General features: G+C 34.1%; 2 protein-coding genes across 8 annotated transcripts in view; one reads left to right on the top strand and one right to left on the bottom strand.

Annotated features, from left to right (window-relative positions):
• LOC111051884 (mothers against decapentaplegic homolog 4) overlaps window positions 1-15,569 on the bottom strand; it is a 41,660-nt gene extending 26,091 nt beyond the window's left edge. Inside the window, exons 1-10 of one of the 2 annotated variants that reach the window (XM_022338463.2) lie at window positions 15,407-15,560; window positions 14,785-14,933; window positions 14,243-14,347; window positions 13,463-13,637; window positions 11,857-12,042; window positions 9,682-9,816; window positions 7,204-7,437; window positions 4,864-5,154; window positions 3,760-3,863; window positions 2,767-2,903 (exon numbers count right to left, since the gene is read on the bottom strand). In XM_022338463.2, coding sequence (XP_022194155.2) covers window positions 2,767-2,903; window positions 3,760-3,863; window positions 4,864-5,154; window positions 7,204-7,437; window positions 9,682-9,816; window positions 11,857-12,042; window positions 13,463-13,637; window positions 14,243-14,347; window positions 14,785-14,933; window positions 15,407-15,467 — 1,577 coding nt within the window. In that variant the 5' untranslated portion in view covers window positions 15,468-15,560. Of the gene's footprint in view, window positions 1-2,766; window positions 2,904-3,759; window positions 3,864-4,863; window positions 5,155-7,203; window positions 7,438-9,681; window positions 9,817-11,856; window positions 12,043-13,462; window positions 13,638-14,242; window positions 14,348-14,784; window positions 14,934-15,406 lie in introns of both variants that reach the window. The other variant, XM_039427239.1, reaches the window with a different exon arrangement.
• Window positions 15,570-15,741: 172 nt separating this feature from the next.
• Window positions 15,742-24,386, top strand: part of LOC111051882 (spindle pole body component 110) — a 19,036-nt gene continuing 10,391 nt past the window's right edge. For 4 of the 6 annotated variants that reach the window (XM_039427261.1, XM_039427259.1, XM_039427260.1 and 1 more), the window contains exon 1: window positions 18,859-23,764. The gene's annotated coding sequence lies outside the window, so the exon portion shown is untranslated. Of the gene's footprint in view, window positions 15,820-18,857; window positions 23,765-24,386 lie in introns of those variants that run through there. The other 2 variants (XM_039427257.1, XR_005571188.1) reach the window with 2 other exon arrangements.

Here is a 24,386-nt window from a genome sequence, read left to right as displayed (position 1 = left end):
GTCTGCAAGATCTTGAGCGATATTTTACAACAATGATACGTTCGTTAATTCTTGTAATTTGATTATCAAAACAACTTGAAAGTTGTTTCAAGAAACAGTTTTTTATTTCTTTATTTACAAAGAAAATACATACATACAAGTATGGGAAAAACAGGCATTATAGCCCAAATCTGTTCCCGATTTAACATCAAAAAGTTCTTCATTATTATCAAGAGAAAAAAGTTAATGAAAAATTGAAAATGATTGAAAATAACAAATAAACCAATAGGAAATATTAAGAATATGAGTAAAAATAAGTACTAATTTAAAAAATAAGACAGAATAGGATTTATGAATATGAGAGTACAATAAAACAGAATTTCGTTCCACTCCTAAGAAACACAGTTAAGAGAAAAAAAATACCAATGAGAAAAAATCATATAATATCTTATACTATATATGTTGTAACAATTAAAAACTACCATCAAGAGACAGGCAAAACAACTGATGCGTCACCGACCACATAGGCACCAACCCTAGTTCGACACGCGGGCACAATCGAATCAACCGACCCATTAAATATATCCAGACCGATACAGCTCACATTGAATAGGCGCTGCATCCTTTTAATTGGTTCATAATAACTGTAGTCCGTTCTGCAGAAGGCAATTGAAAATGTATTGCAAGATCTAGCTGTCAATCGCGGAACATGGAAATTAATCAATGATAAAAGGGATGGGCTGTACACTTCTAGAAGCCAGCGAATGTAATTGAAATTGTTCTCTGAGACCAGTTACAGAAAAATCAAATGGACATACAATTTTATATTTTATCCAGTATAGGTATCTCAGAAATCTGTTCTGCACTCTTTCAATGTCGTGAGCCGTGCCGGTCCGGTAAGGTGACCAAATCACTGAACCATACTCCAATCCACTGCGCACCAAAGCACTGTACACTCTAATAACAGGGACACTATCTCTGAACTCTCTACACTGCCTACACACAAATCCCAGAATCTTGAAAGCTTTATTCACGACATGATCAATATGAACATCAAATCTAAAAGCTTCATCAAAAATGATGCCAAGATCTTTTGTTGTTTTGCATATCTCCAATTCCTGTCCGGAAATCGGATACTTATTATCTATGAAACATGGGTCTGTTTTTCTGGAGTAACTAACTACATAACATTTTTTAATATTCAATTTGAGCTTATTAGAATGACACCATTGAGCCAGATTATTTATATCTTTCTGCAGAGTAGCTTTGTCATTTGCATCTTTCATATGTCCATATGTCTGAATATTTTTACGTCATCTGCATAAAGAAATATTCTGGACTCTATTGACTGGGGCAAATCATTTATTAGAAGAAGAAACAGAAGAGGTCCTAGGTTTGATCCCTGAGGAACTCCTGCTGTACATGTATACTGTTTGGATTTATGAAACCTCAACTGAACATATTGCTGACGATTAAATAGATAGCTGGCCATGAATTTTACTGCTTTGATAGAGAAGCCGAACTTACTATAAAGTTTTCCAAAAGTATGTCATGATCAACAGTATCGAATGCCTTGGATAGGTCCTTGTAGACAACGTCCATGCGACCACCATCAGCGAGCACGGAATGTACCTCATGGCTAAATTGCATCAGATTGGAAACAGTCGAGCGACCAGGCATAAAACCATGCTGAGCTTCAGCTATTCCAGACCAGGTGAGCCAGAAAATCCGACCGTGCAACAATAATTCAAAAAGCTTTGCTATCACATTGATGATCGAGATAGGACCATAATTCTCAACATATTCTCTACTGCCAGACTTGAATATTGGAGTCACACGCGCAATCTTCAAAGCATCTGGAAAGGTTGATGATTTAATAGCTTAGTTGAAAATGTATAACAAAGGTTCAGCTGAAATTTCACTGCAACCTTTAATAATATAGGCTGGAATATCTTCAGGACCTGCAGACTTCTTGCCATTTAAATTTTTGATAGCTGTTAACACTTCATCCAAAGAGAACTCTGTAAAGCCCCACCCATCGAAGCCATCATTCATCCCTCTACAGTCTAGGATAGAAACAGGATCATATGATGAATTATTATCAGGATAGACGGAAGAGAAGTAGGAACCAAAAGCATCTACAACAGCACCACCAGTACACCTATTACCCTGCCATGAAACAGCTTGAGGTACCTCGGCACCACTTCCCTTTCTTCTACTTTTCACAAACGACCAGAAAAGTTGCGGATTTGTCCTTATAGAAGTTTCAATTGAACCAATCTCTCTTATAAGTATCGTTAAAATCGGTTTTCCTTGAGTCCTTTCTATAGCTTTTGAATCCGGATAATCAACAGAAATCTTGAGGCACGTGTATTTAATACTGTGGGGATGAGATGAGAAAGTAAATTTTAAATAGGAAATATATATATGGTTATTATTGAAAATCATAGCCTGGAAAAATGCAAATGTAAAGTATAAGAATTAATGAGAACTGAAATTACTCTTAGTTACTCCAAGCATGTAATTGGAAAAAAACATTTACAAAACATATACATAATTATTATACATACAAATTATGATATCCCACCATAATGCCATTATATGTGTCGGGGTGGTATTTGTAATTTTTAAGTATTGCTGTATAAAATATAAAACTGAAGACAATAATCGTTTATATGGAATGCAATATTAAAGAAAAAATATATAATAAACAACTGAAGAAATATGGGATTTTCTCAAGATCTATTTACTATTCAGATCTATTTATGTATTCAGAAAAATACACACCTGGCTTTTTCGCTCTGCTCTGTCCGATGAACGTTACTGAGAGCTCCCAAACAGAACCGGTTGCCGCCCGAGGGGTCGACATACCCATCAATTGTCACATTTGGACATGAAGATGACACCTTGAATGTTTCACCAACCTGTATATAAGAGAATAGAAGATAATCAACACATACTTGAAAAAAAACAGAGAAATCACAAACCAAGGAAGGGAAACGGCGAATGATGAAGAAGGAATGAAAACAGGAAGTAGACGATATTTTAATGTGAAAAGAAAAAATTAAGAACATGAGAAAATAAAAAATTATGAATAGAGAAACTCAAGTGGGAGGCTTTGGAATGCGAATAAAATACTATTATTATAATGAGAGTTCAAGACAATGATAGTGAGTTATATTAATCCATTTATAACTTAGAAATTTGTGTGACAGACACTCAACGTTTGAAGGAATATAGTTTGAGATAATTCCATTGGTAAACTGGGTGGGTAGATAGCCCTTAGTTCAAGTACTATTTTCTCTAATCTCCCAAACAATAGAAGAATTCCTGATCAAAGAAATATCGTTATCTTTATTGATTCATACAATAATCACATCATCAAAATGATAAGGAGAGAGAAAATAAGGTAAGTAACATTGTGCTATTCCTCTCCCAAATTTAGATAAGGTTACACATAGTCCGAAATCGATTACGTCTTGTAGTTGTTCACTTCACAAAATTTTCAGTCCTTAATTATTTTCACAAAGCCGGTTTTTGAATTTAGATGCTTCAAAACCAAACATAGATTATTATCACTAAAATAGGAAATAATCACATATTGAAGAAATAATTCTCAAGGACCAAAAAAACAAACTTATTAGTATACAAATTTATTTTTATGGAATCATCATAATACATTAGCAAAGAAAAAACAGACTAGGTCCAAAACTTTTCTTCTTCGACTAAAATCCGAACGTACAATGAAACGGATAGCAAGTGACATTGAGGTCAGCTTACCTGTGTATCTAGTTCGAAATATGCGACTGAGCACCAATATTCAGGAGCAGGTTGGGTGGATAAGAGTCCGGTCATGGATACCTCTGAACTCACACCATGTCCCCCTGAAAGACCAAACAATTTATATTGTTCAATTAATTTGGTTATACGAGAAGAGTTTTCAATTTTATGAAAGGGAATTTCAAAAATCGAAACACTGCCTTTGCTAGAAATGAAAATAGAAATATTTCATTCTTTTATAATGTGAAACTGTTGCTTCACTTGAAAGAGAAACATTTTCTTTCGACCAGATTTAAACGGTTCACAATATTTAAAATTTAAAAATATTGGATTATGGAGCCAAACGGTTTTGATTTTGAAAGAAACTGCAAATTTACTTTCTTGATATTCAAATGCGACCTTTCTTTAGGCAGTTATTACAAAATTATAACTTGGTCGTAATTTCAGGAAATACTTTTTTGTGAAAAAATAGAAGTGGCCTACCTCGAGTTTTATAGACAAGCACTTTCAATCAAGTTGGGAAGCTAAAATTAATTTCTCAAAATCTCAAGTTTTTCAGTCAACTGTTTCAAAAAAAAGGTTGGAAAACTGAAATTGATCTACCATCGATAAAATGTTCTGATTAAACTTATTGAAATAATATACTTAATTGATAAGATATATTTCTTAAAGGATGCCATTTCCCATACACTTCGTTACAATCTCTATTTCGTTTGATTTACGCAATAAACCTAGATGAAGAGACCTGGTAAATCAATAAACATAGCTAGAAGAGACCTGGTAAATCAATGAACATAAGATATATTTAATCAGATATTACCAGTATCAGATATATCAGATAATTATATTATCAGATATACTGGTATCAGCTATCGTCTACAAAAGGCAGTATCAAGGCAGAGAATCAAGGTATATTAGCAACACGGTTCTTCTATCTTTCTCTACTGCCATTATAACGTGTTTAAATAAATCAATAGAAGAAATCTAGAAAATCAATAGACCTAGATAAGGAGACCTGGTAAATGAATAAAACCTAGATAGAAGAGATCTGTTAAATCAATGAACCTAGATAAATAGGCTTGGATAATGAGCGGTTGGACTCACAGTAAGCATTGTGGTGGGGCGGCTGCATGCGCTGGGTGTAGGTGAGCGTGTTGGAGCCGGTCCAGGTGGCCTGCGAGAAGGTGGTCTGCTGGCTGATGTCGGGGGCCGGGGGCTGTGGGGGCTGCTGCGGCGGTGGCACTGCCCCCACAGAGGCGGGAGGCGACTGAGCTGACTGCTGCTGGCTGGCTGAGCTGAAACCGTTCTGCTGTGGCGGAGACACCGCACTCTGTGGCGCCACCTGCGGCATCTGCTGCTGCTGCTGCTGTGTCGTCTGCACCACTGTACTTGTCACTGCAACATACGCAACAATAACCTATATAGAAAATAACTAGTACCATTCTTATTATATTCTTATATAGACAACTATTTTTATTTAAAATAAATTTTTGTATGTTGATTTGTGAATGAGATGAAATGGGGTTATATCTGTTGTATCTATAAATAAATGGATAAACTAGCTACGAGCACTTATGCCATTTTCAAGTGTCGAAAGGAATTTCCTATAATAATTAAACATTCAAGTAGCCCAATTAAAATACTTTCTATTTCACTATCCATGACGAACTGCGAGTTGATAATTCGTTTTGATCAGTCTAATTGAGGTAGACTGTAGTGTCGTCAAAATTGTTCTTAATAAAAAAAATGTATTAAATAATATTTATGTATTTACAAGTAATACTTACTATAAGAGCACAAGAATGATATCCTATAATTTCTCTTTTAACACATGAAGGATTACACAAGACACAATTTACAAACACATTATCATTATAATGACAGGAAGAAGAAAAACAGGGAACCCTCAACTAACTTTCTTCCTTAATTTAGATTGAAACAGTTCAATATTGGGTTAGGCCTACATTCAATCACACAGATTCATGTCTAAAAATTAATATACTGAAAATTAAGGATTCAGAACGGTTGAATAAAGAATAAAAATGGGGCATCACTCGAAATTTCTTCACAAAATTTATCAATTTGAATAAACGATTTTATTTCATTCAACTCTAGGCTAAATATTATTGCCCATTTCTTTTCCCATCCAATGTCAACTGATCTCACTCTCTGAAGCAATACCATATCGAGATCGCTTTTGTACAGTAACATAAATGTATGAAGTACATTCAAATATTTCGTATGTTGGTGATTCGTTGCTTTATGCTCTGATGGACTTATGTGCATCATATAAGAGCAACACTTGCACAAAATTAATAAATAATGTGGAAAATTGAAGTTTAATACGGCAAGTAAAGTGTAATTTTCACTTACTAATATACAGACAAGTTAGTATTAAAGAAAGAGTCGACTCGGGTGTTTTATGCTAATGATGTAGCAGGTGTACCAATAATAAACTTCTACAGGACACAACTTGCTAATAAATAAATCCCTTGTAGATTTACGTAGCCTTCTTCTAACAATAAAGTTCAACATAAATTGGTATAATAGATAGATAACATAATTCCTCCAATCAATAATTTATTAATTATAAAATGTTGTTGAGTTGAAGCATATGAGCCCCTTCTTCCACTTGACCCACTGTTCTATCATATATTCACTGAAATTATTTTTTTTTCTGAACTGCGCGTGAAAAAAGAATTTACATACTCAATTCTCCTCGTAAAACAGCTTATTTCTGAGGAGAATCTACTTTTTCGCTCGCTAACCATCTGCGCATGCGCAGTAGACTTTACGCTCGCTAATCATTCGCGCATGCGCAAAAGAGTTTCTTTACGCTCGCTAATCAGCTGATGTTAAGCAGCTCGCCAAAAGTAGGTCAGATCTTAACCTAAAAAGTCGGTAATTGTACGGTGTACCGGTTCTGCAGCCATGATGGATAATGGATATCAGTGAAGACGAATTATTATTAACTCCGCCAGATACAAGTAATTTAACAGTTTTGTGCAGTTGTAAAAAAATTTTTGAATGTAATTCGCGCGTAATGCTTCTTTATAAAGTCGTGCATTACGCTCTTAATACATAAAAGGCTATTGCAGTTTTACAATTCTTGTATGTAGGCTATTTTTTTTATTTCAACATAAATTTGTATAATTGATAGATATTATGTATTTCTTTATAGATAGAATAATTCCTTCAATACTATATAAATTTCAAACGTTGTGGGGTTAAGGCTAAAAATAAACTTTCTACTGGTGATATTTTTCAAATTTTTTCGATTCGTAATCATCAAGCTATCAAAATGAAAAAGTTTTCTCAGGAAAACATTTTTCTTCCGATCATTACTTTTTGAGATATGAGCGCCTAAAGTTAAAATTTTTGGGACAGAACATACCCGTGTTTACATACTGTAAACATACTATATTGTTAGGTCGTTGGACTCACATAGACTGTTGTCAGTCTGCGACAGAGAGTCCTGAGTGGCCTGCGTGTAGAACGAGGTGGAGGACACAGTGGGCACTGACTGCACCGGAACCTGCACCTGAACCGGAACCTGCACCTGCACCGGAACCTGATTGGGCGCCTGGTTCGAGGACTGAGTGGGCGACACCAGCGGAGTCACCGATGACGACTGAGGCTGTGATGTTGAACCTGAAGCGGCTGTCATGCTTGCTGTTCCTAAAACATGCCAACAAATTAAAGAATATTTTTCATTCTGTTAATATTTTCGTAACCAGATGTTATCAACTTGATAACTGTGTGCAATATTCCAATTCGATTATGTTTTCATACCTTCAAAATTTCATACATTAAAAATTTTCAGTTCTGTATTTTTGAATCAGGAATTGGACTCAAGTGATTAAGTAAAAAAATAACCTACTTTTCAGAACTATTTTCATCAAGATTTGGGAAGTAACCTTTTTGGGCTGAGCCTGTAATTCCAATCCCAATTATTTTATATTATTGGTGTAGGATCAAAAGTAAAATGAATGAATAAATCAGTGGATCCAGTAGATAACGTTCTTCAAGGGACAAGATTTTTTATATTTTTTAAATTTTTATAAGAAACGTGACTCATATTTCAATAATTCATAGAATCATAGTTAATTCTAATTACTATTATTGAAAAAAATGTAATTATATAACTATGTCTTCATTTAAGAAACTGTCTTCATTCAAGCTTTGCACTAGCTTTGTGCAATTAATAACTCAAGATAATAATTTTGTAAAATTGGAAGACTTACAAATACATATTCAAATTATTAGGCCTACAGTAAAATATACGGGTTGTCTCAAGAAAGGTGTAACAGCCGAATATCATAGATTCAACATGACAGTTTTTAACAAAAAATGTCCAGTAAAATTTTCTCATAACGATTTCAGTTTCAAAGGTTTTTCTATATTTTTAAATAAACCTCAATAACTAGAAAACCATCAGTCAAGATATAATTCTGAGGATATGGTTGGAAAGAGGGAGAAATTTCCAATAAGATACACATAATTTTTTTCCTTTGTTTCAACTTTTTATGAGCGCTCAAAGTTAAAAAGTAACATTTTTCGAGTTCAAACCCAAATTTCAAACAGGTTGAACGCTCATAAAAAGTTCAAAGGAACAAATTATATGCATCTTATTGGAGATTTCTTCCTCTTTCCAACCATATCCTTAGAATTGGATTTTGCTCTGTCTGTTGATTGTGCATTTGTCTTCATCCACATAATCTGTCTGTGGACTTCTGCAGCTCACTCTCAACACGAAATTAAATAATTTCACCAGTAAAGAGAAAATACACCCAGGTGATTAGGAGTCCACCCAAAACGTGTGTTACATAAATCCTCCTAATTCCTCATAAGTATGTTGGGGGCTATGAGTACCCCCTATGAGGTAGAGAACATCACCCTCTCATGTTAAATACACTACTCTGACAGTATTCAACGATTAAAAACAAATGCAATAAACTATGGAATGAGAAACTAAATGTATAAAACCCACAAATTCAACAATAACTATGGTAAAAGAGCTCCATAATGCAGAATTCCATACATTGTGGACTCATTGCCTCTGGAATTTCGAAATTTGCAAAGAAAAGGTGAAGTTAAAACAAAATTGAAATTATTTTTCATTACAATAATTGATGATTGAGACATATTGTTGGATTTTACAGTAAAAATTGAAGCTCACAATAGTTTAGTCAGACTAGCGATCATTCAATAGGTATATATGATAAGGTTTTATATTTATTATAAGTTATTATTATTTATGAATTTTCCTTTTACTTTGTTAATAATATTCATTCAATATATTATATATTCATATTTGTCATTTTGTCATATTTATTTACTAATTTACAATGCAAATGACACTAATGTAATAACATTGGTAGATAAAATAATAAGGTAGAATATTGTGCTATTATTCTTCCAAATTTATAGGTGACAAAGTCCAAGATAAGGTTAGAATTTCACATGATTGTACAATTATTGAAAAGTTTTAGTCCAAAATAAACATGAAAACTATAAATTTTGAATTTAGATGGCTTGAATCAATAAATTGATTATAAATATTCCACTCATTTACCACTTGTAACGATATAATATTGAGTTATTTAAGAAAATTTGGAACCATTCAAGAAACACAAAATTGTAAACATGAAAAATTAATTAAATATATTTGTTTATGTAAGTTATTGCAACCTAGTAAATGGGAATTGTATTTTTTTAATATCCCTCAAATAGCTAAAAGCTAGAGGGATTAAAATATAATGTGAATTGTATTTATTGAGACTGTGTATTGAAACAAATAAATTTAAATTGATAATTATTTATGAATAATATCAATACTTCCCATTCAATGAATGCAGCCAAAGCAATAAAATAAATGAGTGATTAGTGATTGGTATTGTATACTTGCGTGGTGATACTGACTGTGATGGGGAGGTGGCGGAGGCAGATGCGACATGATCCAGGGCGACCTCTGATGGGGCTCGAGGGGGTTGCTGGGAGGTGGCGGGGGGTGCGACTCCATCTTGGGCGAGAACACACCGCTGCCACTGTCACCGCCTTCACATCAGGCAACAACATGCAAAGTAACAACTACTAACAGCCACGCCAAACAACAATTGCTAAATAATCGCCAATCAACAAAACAAACATAGCGATCCAAGTAGAAATTGAAACAAAAAAATTTTTATAATGATAAGTTGAAATGATATTCCAAGAGTATCAATACAGTAGTCAGAATAGAACCAAATAAAATAATTTAATTATAAAATAAGATTGATACTGTATACTAAATAATATATTGAATAAAAATATAAAGATAAGACTAACAATGCAAGAGCATTAAATAAAAGTAAAATACCGTATCATTGGAAATTGATTTATGAAATAAGACTCAAGTAATAATATAAATAGGTAATGAATGCAACCAAATAAGAATATAATCAAATAGCCTGAAAGTCGTTCCAAATATAAATTAAAATTTATAATTAGAGCAAAAACTATACAAGCGAGTAAAATTACAATATCATTCGACAATCGAACCAAAATATAAATGGAATTGTAGGCGATATTGTGTGAATGGAAATAAATTTTAAAGATTGCATTCTAATAGAAGACTAAAAACACAAGGCCGAATTCGTATAGTGTAATGATTAATTATTATGAAGAAATACAAGCAAGAATAAAAAACCACTTAGCTAACAAGCGAAAATGTAAACTAAATTTTTTTGGATTAAATAAATAATAAGCTTCTTAAGTTGGATTATCAATGAAAATTGAGACATAACAATTTGGAACTAAAAAGTATGACCGCCGCGGAGGTAAGTTGATGGTGGACCAAGAGAATAAAATACTGTAATTTCATAATTAAGGATCAGAATAAAAGCGCTAAAACCGAATTAAGTTAGTATGGACAGCTAGAAGAGCTGTACAAGAGTACACGGTATTTAGATGAAAATATTATTCTATATACCGTGCTAGAGCCTACAAAATACAAGAAGCAGATGTATTTTGTGTATAAAGACCACAGCGTTAGAATAAATTTTAAATACTTTTGAAAATTCACTTGACTTCAGTATTTTCATGATTATATTCTTGAGATTTGTAAGATCGACAAGTTGGTTGAATTTGAAATAATTTCTTGCAAAAATACAAAGTAATAAGTAATAACAATAGAAATATGGAATACTCATGCTGAAGACTGGAATATTTCAGAACGACGTCATTCTATTTAAAAAGCATAGGAAGAAGAATCAGAAGATCTTTAAGAATACTATAAAAACAATGCTGAATAGAACATTTTTCTAATTCATATCATTCAAGATATTATGAACTCAAACTGAATTGAGCATGCAACTGCTATATTTCTTATAATACTGTAATGAAACAACAATTATTCCTTTTTGAACATGAGCCATCAAGTTCTGCCTAACTAATTTCCAACATTATTCACCTAAATGAAGAACCTATCATTTATTAATAACTTCTCTAAAGAAATGTACTTTAAAATAGAATTTTAGGGTTTATACTCAATGTGGGATTAAAAGTTTCGTAATAGGAATCAAAAGTGGAAGTTTATTACTTTCAATACATTTTATTTCTGAATTAAATGTAAAACTGGAAACATATTAGCCTATTACAAGATGAAAGGTTAAACTCAACTGAATTCAAAAGCTTTCACAACAATTCTCAAGAATTATCCAGGTTTTGAACTGTATGATTTACAGTGAGTACCCAGAAAAATTACCGTGACTACACTAAAGAGATGCACAGAAGCATGGAATAGAAATAGTTGAAAATTCATTACCTTTTTGCTATTATGTATTATTAATTTTTGTTATCATTCAATAAATATTTGTTTGGCTGTATTGCGTGTTTAAGATGATTGTTGTAGTGTAGAATATCGAATGAGTATGAATTTTTAATAGTAAATATTGGGATTGAGTGGGAGAGAAGATTGAAGTCCACCTGATAAAGAATATATTCATTTCAATTTTATAATAAGTCATAAGCAAAGCCGCAAACTGTAAAAGTGAGAAAATATTATAAAGAAGCATCACAGTGAAGAAAAGTTTTAATTATTTTGAATGATGGTCTTACCAGACAATGGTGACATGGAGTACTGAGGAGGGTGATGTTGAATGGTGCCAGTTTCTCCTTCCACGTCCATGGTGCTCGAGCTCGACGACCCCGGTGGACCCTGGCCTTGACCACCTTGGCCCACTCCCGCCGAGTACTCATCTTTCACCATACGACTCGGACATTGTAAGCTCAGCCCGGACAGATCTACAACAAAGCAATATTATTATATCATTGCACAACTGGATTTTGGAACATTTACTATCAAAATAGTTCCCTTGGGATACGGACCTTTTTACCGCTAGTCGCAATTTACCGTGTTCCCAGAACCTCCAAAATGTAACAAGATCCAAGGATTTTAGGATAATTCTTTTAAAAAACTTGGACATTTCCTATGCTGAAGGGTGCAGCACGACGTTGGATTGAATAGTGTATGTGGTGCATTGCTAGAATGAGGTCTGGTATTCATTAGTGCGATACTATACATCATGCGATATATTCTGAATTCTAATTTAAAGATTTATCATCTGTCATAAGAACTAATATGGTCATAACATAGGCTACTTGCACACACACCGATTTTGGACGGCCGATTTTTTACCGCCTGATTATGACAATATTCTAGTAATGGTATATTCACAATAAGTGCAGATTACGAAATCTTTATTTGATAATAAATTATTGGTAATTAGAATGATTTATGGCTTCTATGTTTTGAAAAGATGCTTAAAAGGGAAATGGGTCTATAGTTATTTTTTTGAGATTTGTCGCCATTTTTGTAGAGTAGAAATACTCTAGCTATTTTAAACCCGTCTGGGAAGATACCCTGTTTCAGGTTTTTGTTTAATATTCTAGCCATATGAATGGTGAAAAGTGATTAGGACGAATAAAATGTAAAATAAAGGAAACTACTTACCAAATGCGTTTTTTCCTGTATCCTCTAGATCCTCAAAATAATTTTTGAGAGTGTAGCAAACTTCTCTCCTTGCATCCCTGGTGAGATTCCGGTTTATGTTTCCAAAGTCTTATCCCACAATACCGGTCTTGCTTCCACTAACGATATAAGGATATCATTATCTATGTCACCCATTTCAAACGTAATTACCTCGGACTATCAAAAGAGCAGAGCAGTCGACTGGAATGGAGGATGGTGTAGCGAGGCAAGGACGATCGGGGAAAAATCGGTGTGTGTGCAAAGTTGTATTTACTCACGGGCGCCACTGTATCGCCGGCACCGGTGGTACGCAGTGGCAGTGGCCGGCTGCTCATCGGCATTTTACCGGCGCCGATCAGCGGTCGGCGTGTGTGCCAGGTCCCGTTCTCGCCTGCGCGTCACTATTGGAATTTGGCCGGTAAAAAACCGGCCGTCCAAAATCGGTGTGTGTGCAAGTACCCATAAACCAACAATATTTGAACTATTTGAGATAAAATTGAGAAATAGAAGAAGTTTGGGCCACAACAGATTCTTCTTTTCTGAATATTGTACTTGTTATATAGTTTGTTATATACTTCATATAGTTTTCAAAGAATCTATATCATCAGAATGTAATCTATCATAGGCTGGCAAAATTTTACAAAAGTATTGCTAGTAAAGATATGGAAAAAGTGTAGTGATGAGTATAATTACCAATTCCAGGAGAAACAACCCTCTCATAATGATAAGGGTTGACACAAACTGAATCACATTTGAGATCGAAAGCGAATTGACAGTATTTCACATGCTTCAATTCGTTTTTATGGAGATCCGGCCATCGCCAGATTCTGGCATAGATCACGTGTGGAAATCCTTTCCTACCAGCGACCTGTTCCAAAACAATGTCAAATTCTATGTAATGAATTCGAATCCAACACTAGAGTTCACTATGATATTATTCAATAGAAAACGTCATGTAATATCTGATTTCAAATTCAATAATTCAGTTTTAATACAGGACCTGTGAAAAATATTATATAAAATTCAAGTTTCGTATAGATTAATATATGCATAAGGCATCTTTATCTCAAGTATTGGAATATGTTAATTATGGAATTTATTTGATTAAATAAAACATCTTGAGAACACATACTCGATTTGAATTTTCAATTATTCATTGAAAATAGTTTACCGTGTTTTTGGTGCTATAAACAACAGGAAGAGTTCCGTGACCGACCGTTTAAAAGAATATTGTTCAAACATTATTAATTGAATATTGTTTTAATAATATTTAGAATATCATCATTTCTTCCAAGAAATGAAGTCGAATCTAAGTGATAGATTAAAGAACATTGCATAAAAAGAAGCTCAGCATAAGAATAATATTAGTTTTTTTCATTAATGATTTTTATGCCCATTCTAAAATTATAAAATATTTAGTTTTTATATAAGTATAATAGAGGGGGAGGGGTGAACTAAATATGAAGAGCATACCTGTAACCTGCCATCCAAAGTCCTCTGAATAGTAACGCATTTACTATGATGTGAGCCATTGGTTGTAATTGCTGTGATCAAGCTATCCAGTTCATCTCTCTTTTCCTGTTGGAGAGGAATACTCATGAATGGTTGTTTGCAAAGATACACATTTTAGAACCAATTAAAAGTCAAAAATACCTGATAATGTAAAATTAATTTATTTTGCCGTGTTAATTTCCATGTATCATACCCATGGTTTTCTCGTTGACGAATTTCAATTCAACATGAAAAAAATCAAATTCTTTGCGTAGAAGTGAATTGCTCCAAGAAAGTGAATCATTCTAAAAAAAAGGAGGAAGTTACACAGGAACAGATTGTATTATACAATATTGATTCACTTGGAGCTGACTGAAGAAATTCTCCTTCTTCTTCTTCTTGAAATGAACTATACATTTATATAATTGTAAGTCAAAACAAGACATACACATGTAACAGCTCTAACATAAGAATGTGAATGTACGAAACGATAATTTTTACAAAGAAAAGAATATGAAACAAACCTTGAGCTTCTTGACTAGACTCTCGATGGCGCGTTTTGCAAATCCTTCGGATTCACCTCCCTGTCTGTGGCACATCAAGCTGTGCACAATACTCAGACAAGCGTCCGCCGAGGTCGGTGCGCCAGTGCTCATTCCAGTCATTTCTCTAACTAAAACACAATTAATAAGAATCAAACAAAAACTCCAAAGATCATCTGTGAATCAATGAGAAGTAAGTACTGATAAACTACTAGGGAGTATTTTTGTGAATCCAAATCAGCAAAATATTCAATTACATACTTCTGTGTGCAACTACTGCATTACACTACACATAATTACTTTTTAGAAAAATTATAGGACTTTCCATTTTGATAATTATACTATAACAGTTGTAGCTCGCTGAACCTACCAATATTTGATATTTTGAACAGTATGATAATTCATGGAACTAGCATGTGAATTATACTGGATTCATTTTTTCAGCTAACCTAATAATAATTATAAATTAAAAAAGCAACAGTAAAACAGAACAAGGTAACATGAAAGTTTCGCACAATATTATAGCAGAAATTGTTAAATCATTGGTAAATCTGTCCAAGTAAACTTGAAGCAATGAAAATGTGAAGTGGTTATCGGAACTTACCACATATTAAACAAGAACCAATATTATTCATGTAATTGTCAACACAATTTTTCGAATACATTATAATTACAGTACCGGTGTGGATTCAACTCTTGGAAAAAGTGACTTTCAACTTTGATAAACAAGCCTCGGAAGACAACAAAGTATTGCTGAAGATCAGCATGAATTAAAGCCCATGAATGACGTCATATTAACGAATATATGTATAATCTATAACAGTTTGATCATCAATTCAAGAGTGCAGTACTCGATTTTTATGTAAACATGATTGCAAGCAACAAAATTCAAGGACAAAGTGAAGGTAAATTTGATAAAATACTTGAACTTTTGATTGGCACTTGAAATAACACAACGAAATTCATTATAAGCATTTTCCAGTACAATGAAATGTTGCTGGTCTAACCGTATTTCTGGTGAGTAGAGACTATTAAAAGTCAATATTCTTGGGACTCAAAATCAAATCAAATTCATTTATTGCCAGTTAATTTATCATCAATTAATATTACATTATTTATAGTTTATAAAAATATAATATTTTTGTCTAAACCAAATTCGACCACAGCCCCTATTCATAAAAACTAATATTTCCTTATGTACCAGTATGTTTCATACGTCAGTTTACCGATTAAGTGTGTTTTTGTTAAAAGAAAACTACACATCAATCTATATAATACTAGCAGAAACCCGTGCTCCGCAAGGATCTATTTTGAAACTTGACAAACTGAAAACTTGACGTGATGAAATTTTAAAGAATTGAAAATAGGCCTATAACCATCCTTGGTTAATTAAGAATCTACATGCAAGATTTCAAGTTAGTTTCAGTCTAGTAGCTTGGACGTGATGATGCGTCAAACATAATTTTCCTATCCCGTACATGTATAAGCCTTTTACTTTATTATAGATATAGTTAACGACTGCAAGAGATAGGACTGTGGAACAGAATAGTGGTGAAACTATGATAGCGCCAGAAGTGTCTCAAACACAATAGTTGGTTACTACATGAAATTTTTGATAGTGATTTGAAAAAAAATGTTGAAACAACAGAACTGAAATTTGTCAACCTTATCATTCTACCTCCATTTTAGAGAGACTTTTGTTTGAGCCGAATGTAAATCTATATACATAAAAATGAATGTCTGTTTGTGTGTTTGTTTGTTCCCTATAGACTTGAAAACTACTTGACATAACGACATGAAACTTTGGGAATATGATGTATCAATATTGGGGATGGTTTCTGAAGAGAAATTTTAATAGGGGGGGATAATAATAATTATTTATTAATCCATTTTACAGACCTATGTTTTCAAAATTATTGATTGCCGTGCTCCGCCCGCAAGGGTCCATTTGAAAACTTGACAAACTGAAAATTTGACGTAATGGAATCTTGAAGAATTGAAAATAGACCTATAACTATCCTTGGTTAATTAAGAATCTATATGCAAGTTAATCAGTTCAGACGTGATGATGCGTCAAACATAATTTTCCTATCCCATACGTGTGTAAGCCAGTTCTTTCCTTTATTTATAGTATAGATGACAATTCATTACGGAATATTTAGATTGGTGAAGAGCATTTAAACCACAAAAAGCGATTAGGCTATACGTTCTCGTTTATTGTTCATAATATATTTGTATATACTATAATAATTTTAACCAATAATTGTGATTATTTTTCTTTTAGTTCATAAGCAACAATCTACAAAAACGTATTTATGATGAAAGTTATTCTTGATTATGATTATTATATTATCATTTAAACACTATAGTGGATTCAAGGAAGAAGAAAGCAATTTGAAAACGATTACCTAATATTACTTGTCCTTTTAATTATTGCCGCCTAAACTAGCATATTTCACTTCGGTAAAATTAATTTAGGCCAATTGGAATTGGTAACAGTTTGGAGTGCAAATTATAAAAAAATAAAGCAATTTGATTTGAACCCAGGTATGGGTTCGAGGTAAGAGGTGATGTGCATGTGCACTCTTGGCAGCACAAATCACAATCAAATACCAGTCACCCTCCTTGAATTTTGCATCAACTCAAAGTTGACATGGGAGCCAGACATTCTTGGAGTGTGTAAAAAGTCTCTTCAGGAAAATGAGAGGGCTTTCGAGAATGGAACACTTGCTATGCTATACCATGCAGTTTTCGCTAGTTGCATCGTGTATGGTATCCTAATCTGGGGCATTCACCACATGCTAGGAACGTTCTGCAGCTACAGAAGTACGACTATAGTTCTACGAGTTATTACATATAGTGAGCATGATGCTCATTGCTAGCTCATCTTCCGCAGATTGGGCATTCACACAGTCTGTGATCATTGCATATTGGCTTTTCTGCTGCATGTAAGGATCAACATAACAACACTGCAGCGGAGGAAGCAAGTACACACAATTGTTGGCTATGAAAACTTATCAACATTGCTAAAATTTCAAGTAGCTATAGGGACGATACTCTCATTACTAAGATCTGGAGTATCTTTTAGGTCATATTTTGACTCACTGAAATTTCAGCCATTTCAAACGCGTTGTATGCATGTCGATTGAGTGAGTCGATGAGTTGGGTGTTGACATCAGACCTAAACTTGTTCCATTTCAACTACTTACAATAACAGTCCACTGGTTTTCAGTTGAGTATGTCAGTATGCATGAAATAGCACAATATGACGCAACAAATTGGTTGTTTTCACTTTTACCAACTGTCGGACACTCAGAATCGTCCTATGATACTCTCAAAAAAATCATTTGATGAGAATTACGGTAGCCAATAAAAGGACAATTATTCTTAGGGCCTGTACACATGACGACGTTTGTCGCTCGGTAAACGCCGCGGTTGTCAAGCGTGCGTTTGACACATACATAGAAACAATAGGATCGTACACATGCTGTAGGGCGCTTTGAAAAAACGCGCGACAACCACGGCGCTTGTAGTTTCCACATCAGCATTGGAATGTAAACATGCACTCAGTCAAACGCACGCTTTTGCACTTTGCAGTGAATAGGTGATCTGAGCCCTGGTCTTGTGTTGTGTTTTGATCTTGCTTTGTGTTTTTGTGAGTACTATGGATGCGGAAGCGTTCGACACAGAACAATTCATTGATGAAATCGAAAAAAGAATATGCATCTGGGACATGGAGTGTCCAGATTATAAAAATAGAGTTTTATAAAAGACAACGGATAGCACCATTTCACAAGTAAACTCGGATATTTCTGATATTTACGAATAATTAATTTGTCAATTAGCCTATATATATATATTCAAACATTACTGTTTTACATTACTTTTTTCAACATTACATTTTTTAAAACATTACTTTGTAAAATAGGCTAATTTTTTCCAAAAGGTTTGATAAAAAATATTGTTGTAATTTTTATAGGCTATTTGAACGTATACAGTGATATGAATTGTAATAAATTGTAATACAATACCTTAATGTTAGGAGTTTTTCTTCTGGTGAATTTGATCGCTCACAAGACATTCACAAGATGATATGTCTTCAGTGACTAAAGATAATAGTTCATCAAATGTACTTATACTCATACGGAAGTAGTTGAAAAACTTGTTAGGGTATTCCCTTAATTTTGGATATAGCGTCACAAATGAACCCATGGTTAACCGGTCATCTATTAGAGGATGAACCCACCATTCCATGTGTTCGCACTTAGTACGTGGGTCCAACTGCCGGATGCCTGCTGTCATGAAAACGTCGACAAAGCGCGCGGTTGACGCACTCATGTGTACGGTATCACAATTTCCAACGCGCGACAAACGCGGCGCTTACCGAGCGACAAACTTCGTCATGTGTACAGGCCCTTAGTGCCACCGATAATCGGTGAAAACGGTTATTGGTGCCAGAACTTGGATTGTTTGGGTCTGAACTGTGTCAATGAAACTGAATTGATCACAGTTTGGTATAATGTAAGCAGATGCAGCACCAGATATCCACTTACCGGTACTTGAAAAACTGCAACATAAAGATTATGCATCCAAATTTGCAGTGATTTTAGTGGGTCACTATTAAAATGTGACCAAAAACATACTCTAGATCTTGTTAGAAGAATTGTTAGCTTCAAAGATAGATCGGAGTGTTACTTATGCCGTTATATTGATGAAAAAGTCAATTCAATAACTCACAATTCCTCGTTAGGAGAACAAAAATGTTTTTGTTGACAGAAAAACACAGGGTCATTATCGAAAGTAGACTATAAACTATAGTGAGATTCAAAAAGGGATGGAAAATACTTGACATATATTAAATAATTTTTTTAAGATCAAAAAGAAGCCTCTAGTAGGATAAGCCTATTATGATGCATTTCCAAAACTTATAATAGCCTAGGTTAAATATAAATACATTGATGAAAATTTTACTAACTTAAATAGCATTGACATTTTTCAATTTAACTTATACTTGATTGAAATTTGTCTAGGTTTATTGATTTTCCTACAGATCAAGCAAATTTTAGTTTATCAACTTGTGCTTGATAAATTCTTAAACAACAAAAAAAGTAAAAAGTAAATAAGGAGTTTTTTTATTAGAAAATAACAAAAGGATATTTGCAAAAAGCCTGACTACTACATTGGAGATTTAGGCCTAGAGATCTTAAAATAATTATGCTTAATAACGCTTATTAAGCTATAAGTACTTGGAAATAATTAAAAACTAATTATTGTTCGTTATGGTAATTCTTGCAGCAGCTGTGTAAACATAGCTAAGATTAATCTGAATGAACTTACAACATAATAAATAAGGTACCATAACCTTGAAAAACTCCAAAGTAAAAATTATTTACCTTCGGCTTGAGAAGAAGAATTATTGAAGAGGTGCCCCGCACCGGATAATCCAACCATCATGTTAGCGCTTTTGTTTCATTAGAAACAAATAATTGCTGTTTAGCATTTATAAACACAAAACATCAACCATTAAACGTATTTCTTTTACGAAAGGCATTGCATCAGGACGTTGATCTTGAATATCCACTCTTGTAGGGACGTTCCGACAAAAATTTTTGTTTACTGATATCTTTTAAATTGAATAGAATAAAAGTTTACATTTTCTATAACAATATCAATTCAAATATTCAAATCTACTTTCACACAATTTTAAGTACAATATTCAATATCCAAAATTAATAGCTGAGTTTATATATTTATATTTATGTAATGAATTTCTCAGCCAATCCAATCCAATTGCCAAAGCCGGAAACGCATTTTAACAGCTGTTGTTTTTCTGGACAATGGAGTTTGGATCAGTTGATGAATCTACACCATGTGGATACACCCATTTTCAGAACACACAGTAGCCGTTCTTTAGTTGTACGATTGTGCAGTTATTCGATAAGTGTTGCTCAGTTGTACATTTGTAACGAGCTTTTCTATTGCTGATTGAAACAGGTATAATTTGCTGTAAAATTATGAAAGTCAGTAACGGTTGTTACTGCAAACCTAATTTGAAACTTGAACATAACCCTCATCAAATACTTGTATCTTTGATGGAATACTCTCTTCAAAGTGGGTTTCTTTAAGGGAAAAATGTTTAAATACCCACGATTTGGTGCGATATCCAGTTAAAATATACCAGTTGTACTGTATTTTACACATAGATGGCGGCGTCACAGACAAATTTAATTTTTAAAAAATTATTTGTACTTTTTTCAGCCCTACAGCCGTTGTGGGCTTTAGCCTGTTGCACAACATTCCTCTAAGCATCTCTATCTACCACAAATCTTCTCCATCCTCTATAGCCCATCCTAATGAAATCATTCCTAATCTCACCTTCCCATCGTATTTTTGATCTGCTAGTAATTCTATTGTTTCAGGAAATAATCATGTTATAGTAGCTATAATTGAATAGCTCCAGTCATTAGATGGCATGATCAGATGAACGTAATGTGAAGGACCTTTGAAATGTGTTATCTGAGTTTGGATGCAGAATACATCACATCCCTGTAACAAGGAAAACCCCCACTACTGTATCCAGCATTGATGGGTGTTACACAACTATCAAACAAGAGGAGATCGAGGTAAAAGCACATTATACACCACTGACAGACCACCATTTGTTGCTATGCAAAATAAAAAATAGAAGTAAAAGTTGCCACACAACCTACAGATACTCTAGGAATGTCTCAAGAAACAAATTAACTGAACTAAAGCATATGTTAAATACAACCAATTGGGAGTCTGTCTATAAACCAAAGTCTGTTGAAGTAAAATATAATAACTCTCTACAAATAATGCGCCAGAGCCTTGACCACATTATGCCTCTAAAATGAATGTACCAAATAAAATTATTTTTATGGATTGTGAGTTGCAGAGGATGAAAGCCTCTCTTCAGAGTTTACATGACAGATTTGCTGACAGGATCAACCGAAGACAAAGACAGGTTTCAAGAGTCAAAGAAAACCTATGACATTGAAGTGAAGAGGAAGAGAATGGATCACACAATGAACAAAATAAAAAAACTCAAAAGACAAAACCAAAGAGCTGTGGAAAACTGTGAATGGTGAAAGAAATAAGCAAGATGGAAGGCCGTAACAGCATAAGGCCTCTTCTGGATGGTAATCTGACAGCGGATGCACTTGAAATCAGCAATATTTTCAATGGCATCTTCACCTCACCTCAAGTATCAAACCACACAAATCAATCACAAACCAGTACCACATCTGAAGCTGAGCCCGACAATGGTATATCAACTTTCTCAACCTTAAAAAATGTCACACATCACGAAATGGATGAACTTCTTAATAATTTGAAGTCTAACAATTTGACAGGCTTTGATGAAATCTCTGGGAAGATGCTGAAATTCTACAAAGAAGAAGTCATAAAACCTAGATTGACCCACATCATCAACACCTCATTGAGTCAATCTATTTTGCCTAGTACGATGAAGTTTTCCAAAGTGTATCCAGTTTTCAAGAAAGGAGACAAGCTTAATCCAAGTAACTACAGACCAATATCAAATTTGCCTGGAACTTCAAAGCTGACTGAGCGGGTGGTGTACAAATAGCACATCTGGAAAAAAATGAACTGATTTCATAATTTCAACATGGTTTTAGGAAGGGGCGAAGTACAAACACAGCAATAGCATATCTCTGCAGGGTGATAAATGAGATCTGGGAGGAAAAGAGGATAGCATCAGGCCTGTTCCTAGACTTGCAGAAGGCATTTGACAACTGAGACCAAGATTAAATCCTAATCAAAAAATTGAAACAGCTAAACATTCAGGGACAAGTCATAGAATGGATCCAAAACTATTCCACTGAAAGGTATCAGTATGTTGAAATCAGTTATCAGCAGAACACAGCCTTGACTAGTGCCAAATCATCTCTTTGCAAAATATCCAAAGGTGTTCCTCAAGGGACAATCCTAGGACCCTTGTTCTTTCTCATTTACTTAAATGACTTCCCAAATAATCTCAAGAAGGACCAAAAATGTGTACCATTTGCAGATGATACCACCATAATAATCCCATCAGGCAGAGAATCCGAAAGCAACGATATAAGCTCGACACTTGAAATGGCCACAAATATATGTAGGAAACTGAAGCTATCATTCAATAAAGACAAGACAGTAAATATAAACTTCACTCCAAAGGGACAAATATTCAATATAGACGACAATGTAACCAATGAACCAACAAATACAAAGGATTGTACAAGATTTCTTGGTATCATGATGGACAAGAACCTGAACTGGAGTGAACATATTGACCTTTTGTGTAAGAAATTAGCTTCAGCCACATATGTACGTCGCTCATAGAATAAGATGTACCACTGATGTCAGTACCACATTTATCGCCTATCATGCCCTATTTGCCTCACAGCTGCGATATGGCATTGTTGCCTGGGGAGCATCAGCACAGGTGCACATGGACAGAGTCCTACAAAGTTAGAAAAAAACCTTACAAACCATCCTAAGAAGAGATGCACTGGAGCATTGTAGACCATTATTTGTCAAAAACAAACTGCTTACAGTGATCTCAATCTACATACTTGAAACCATGTCCGAATCTCAGAAATAGCCATCACACGCATAAGACAGCAAGCTGAACATTGACCTTCCGCAACACAGGCTCGGCAAATTCAAGAACAACTTATGCAGGCTCACATTTCTTCAACTATCTACCGGACAGCCTAAAGAATTTGAGGGATTCACGGACAACATTCCACAGAAAGCTGAAAAATACCTCATTGCAAGATCGTACTATGCAGTGACCGAATTTATTGAGGAGCATATGTACCACCACCTTAGAGTATAGTGCAAGATCCTCTATACACCTTCTTGACGACTCTGACAGAGGAGACCATCCATTGACGATTCCCCGATTCCAGGACCGTGAGGAAGACATCAGAAGAAAGAAGTAAGTAAGGCATGCTATAATTTTGTTATTTGCAATAATTTTAAAACAAATTTCAAAATCATGCACCTAGTTTTAACTTGCTTGGTCACTGAAGGTGAAGTTGAATAGTTTGAATATTTTAAGATTTCTTAATTCATTTATAGAGATGAAAACATCTACTTCTACGTTTTTATGTGATGTGAATACTTACAGTAACATCTACTTATTATTCAACACTTTGAGCAGAAAAGTTTGATCTTTCAGATTTTCATGGGCATATTGGTAGTTCATTTTGTCATCTCCTCCTATATTCATCTCCCATTCTTTAGATCTTATTACGGCTTCTCCTCTAAATGCGTGATTCACCCATTCTTCACAGCTAGAGGACAATAATTTTTCATAATTTTTATTAAACCTGTATTTAAATAGATATATATCTTGTGAGGTCCACGTTATAATGGCAGTGGATGAAGATAGGAAAACCGATGCCAATTCTCTGCCTTAATTAATCATATTTATACATTGTCAAGAACAGATTTGGCATCATTGCGGAGCTAAAAAAGGATAATACCAACTGCTTTCTCAAATGATAGACAAGAATAGTAACACTAACGTTGATCAAATACTGTCATTATAACGTGGA

The sequence above is a fragment of the Nilaparvata lugens genome, chromosome 4, assembly GCF_014356525.2.
Source record: "Nilaparvata lugens isolate BPH chromosome 4, ASM1435652v1, whole genome shotgun sequence".
Taxonomy (NCBI): domain Eukaryota; kingdom Metazoa; phylum Arthropoda; class Insecta; order Hemiptera; family Delphacidae; genus Nilaparvata; species Nilaparvata lugens.
Note: the sequence above shows the minus strand (reverse complement) of the source record. Positions and strands in the feature narration are given on the sequence as shown.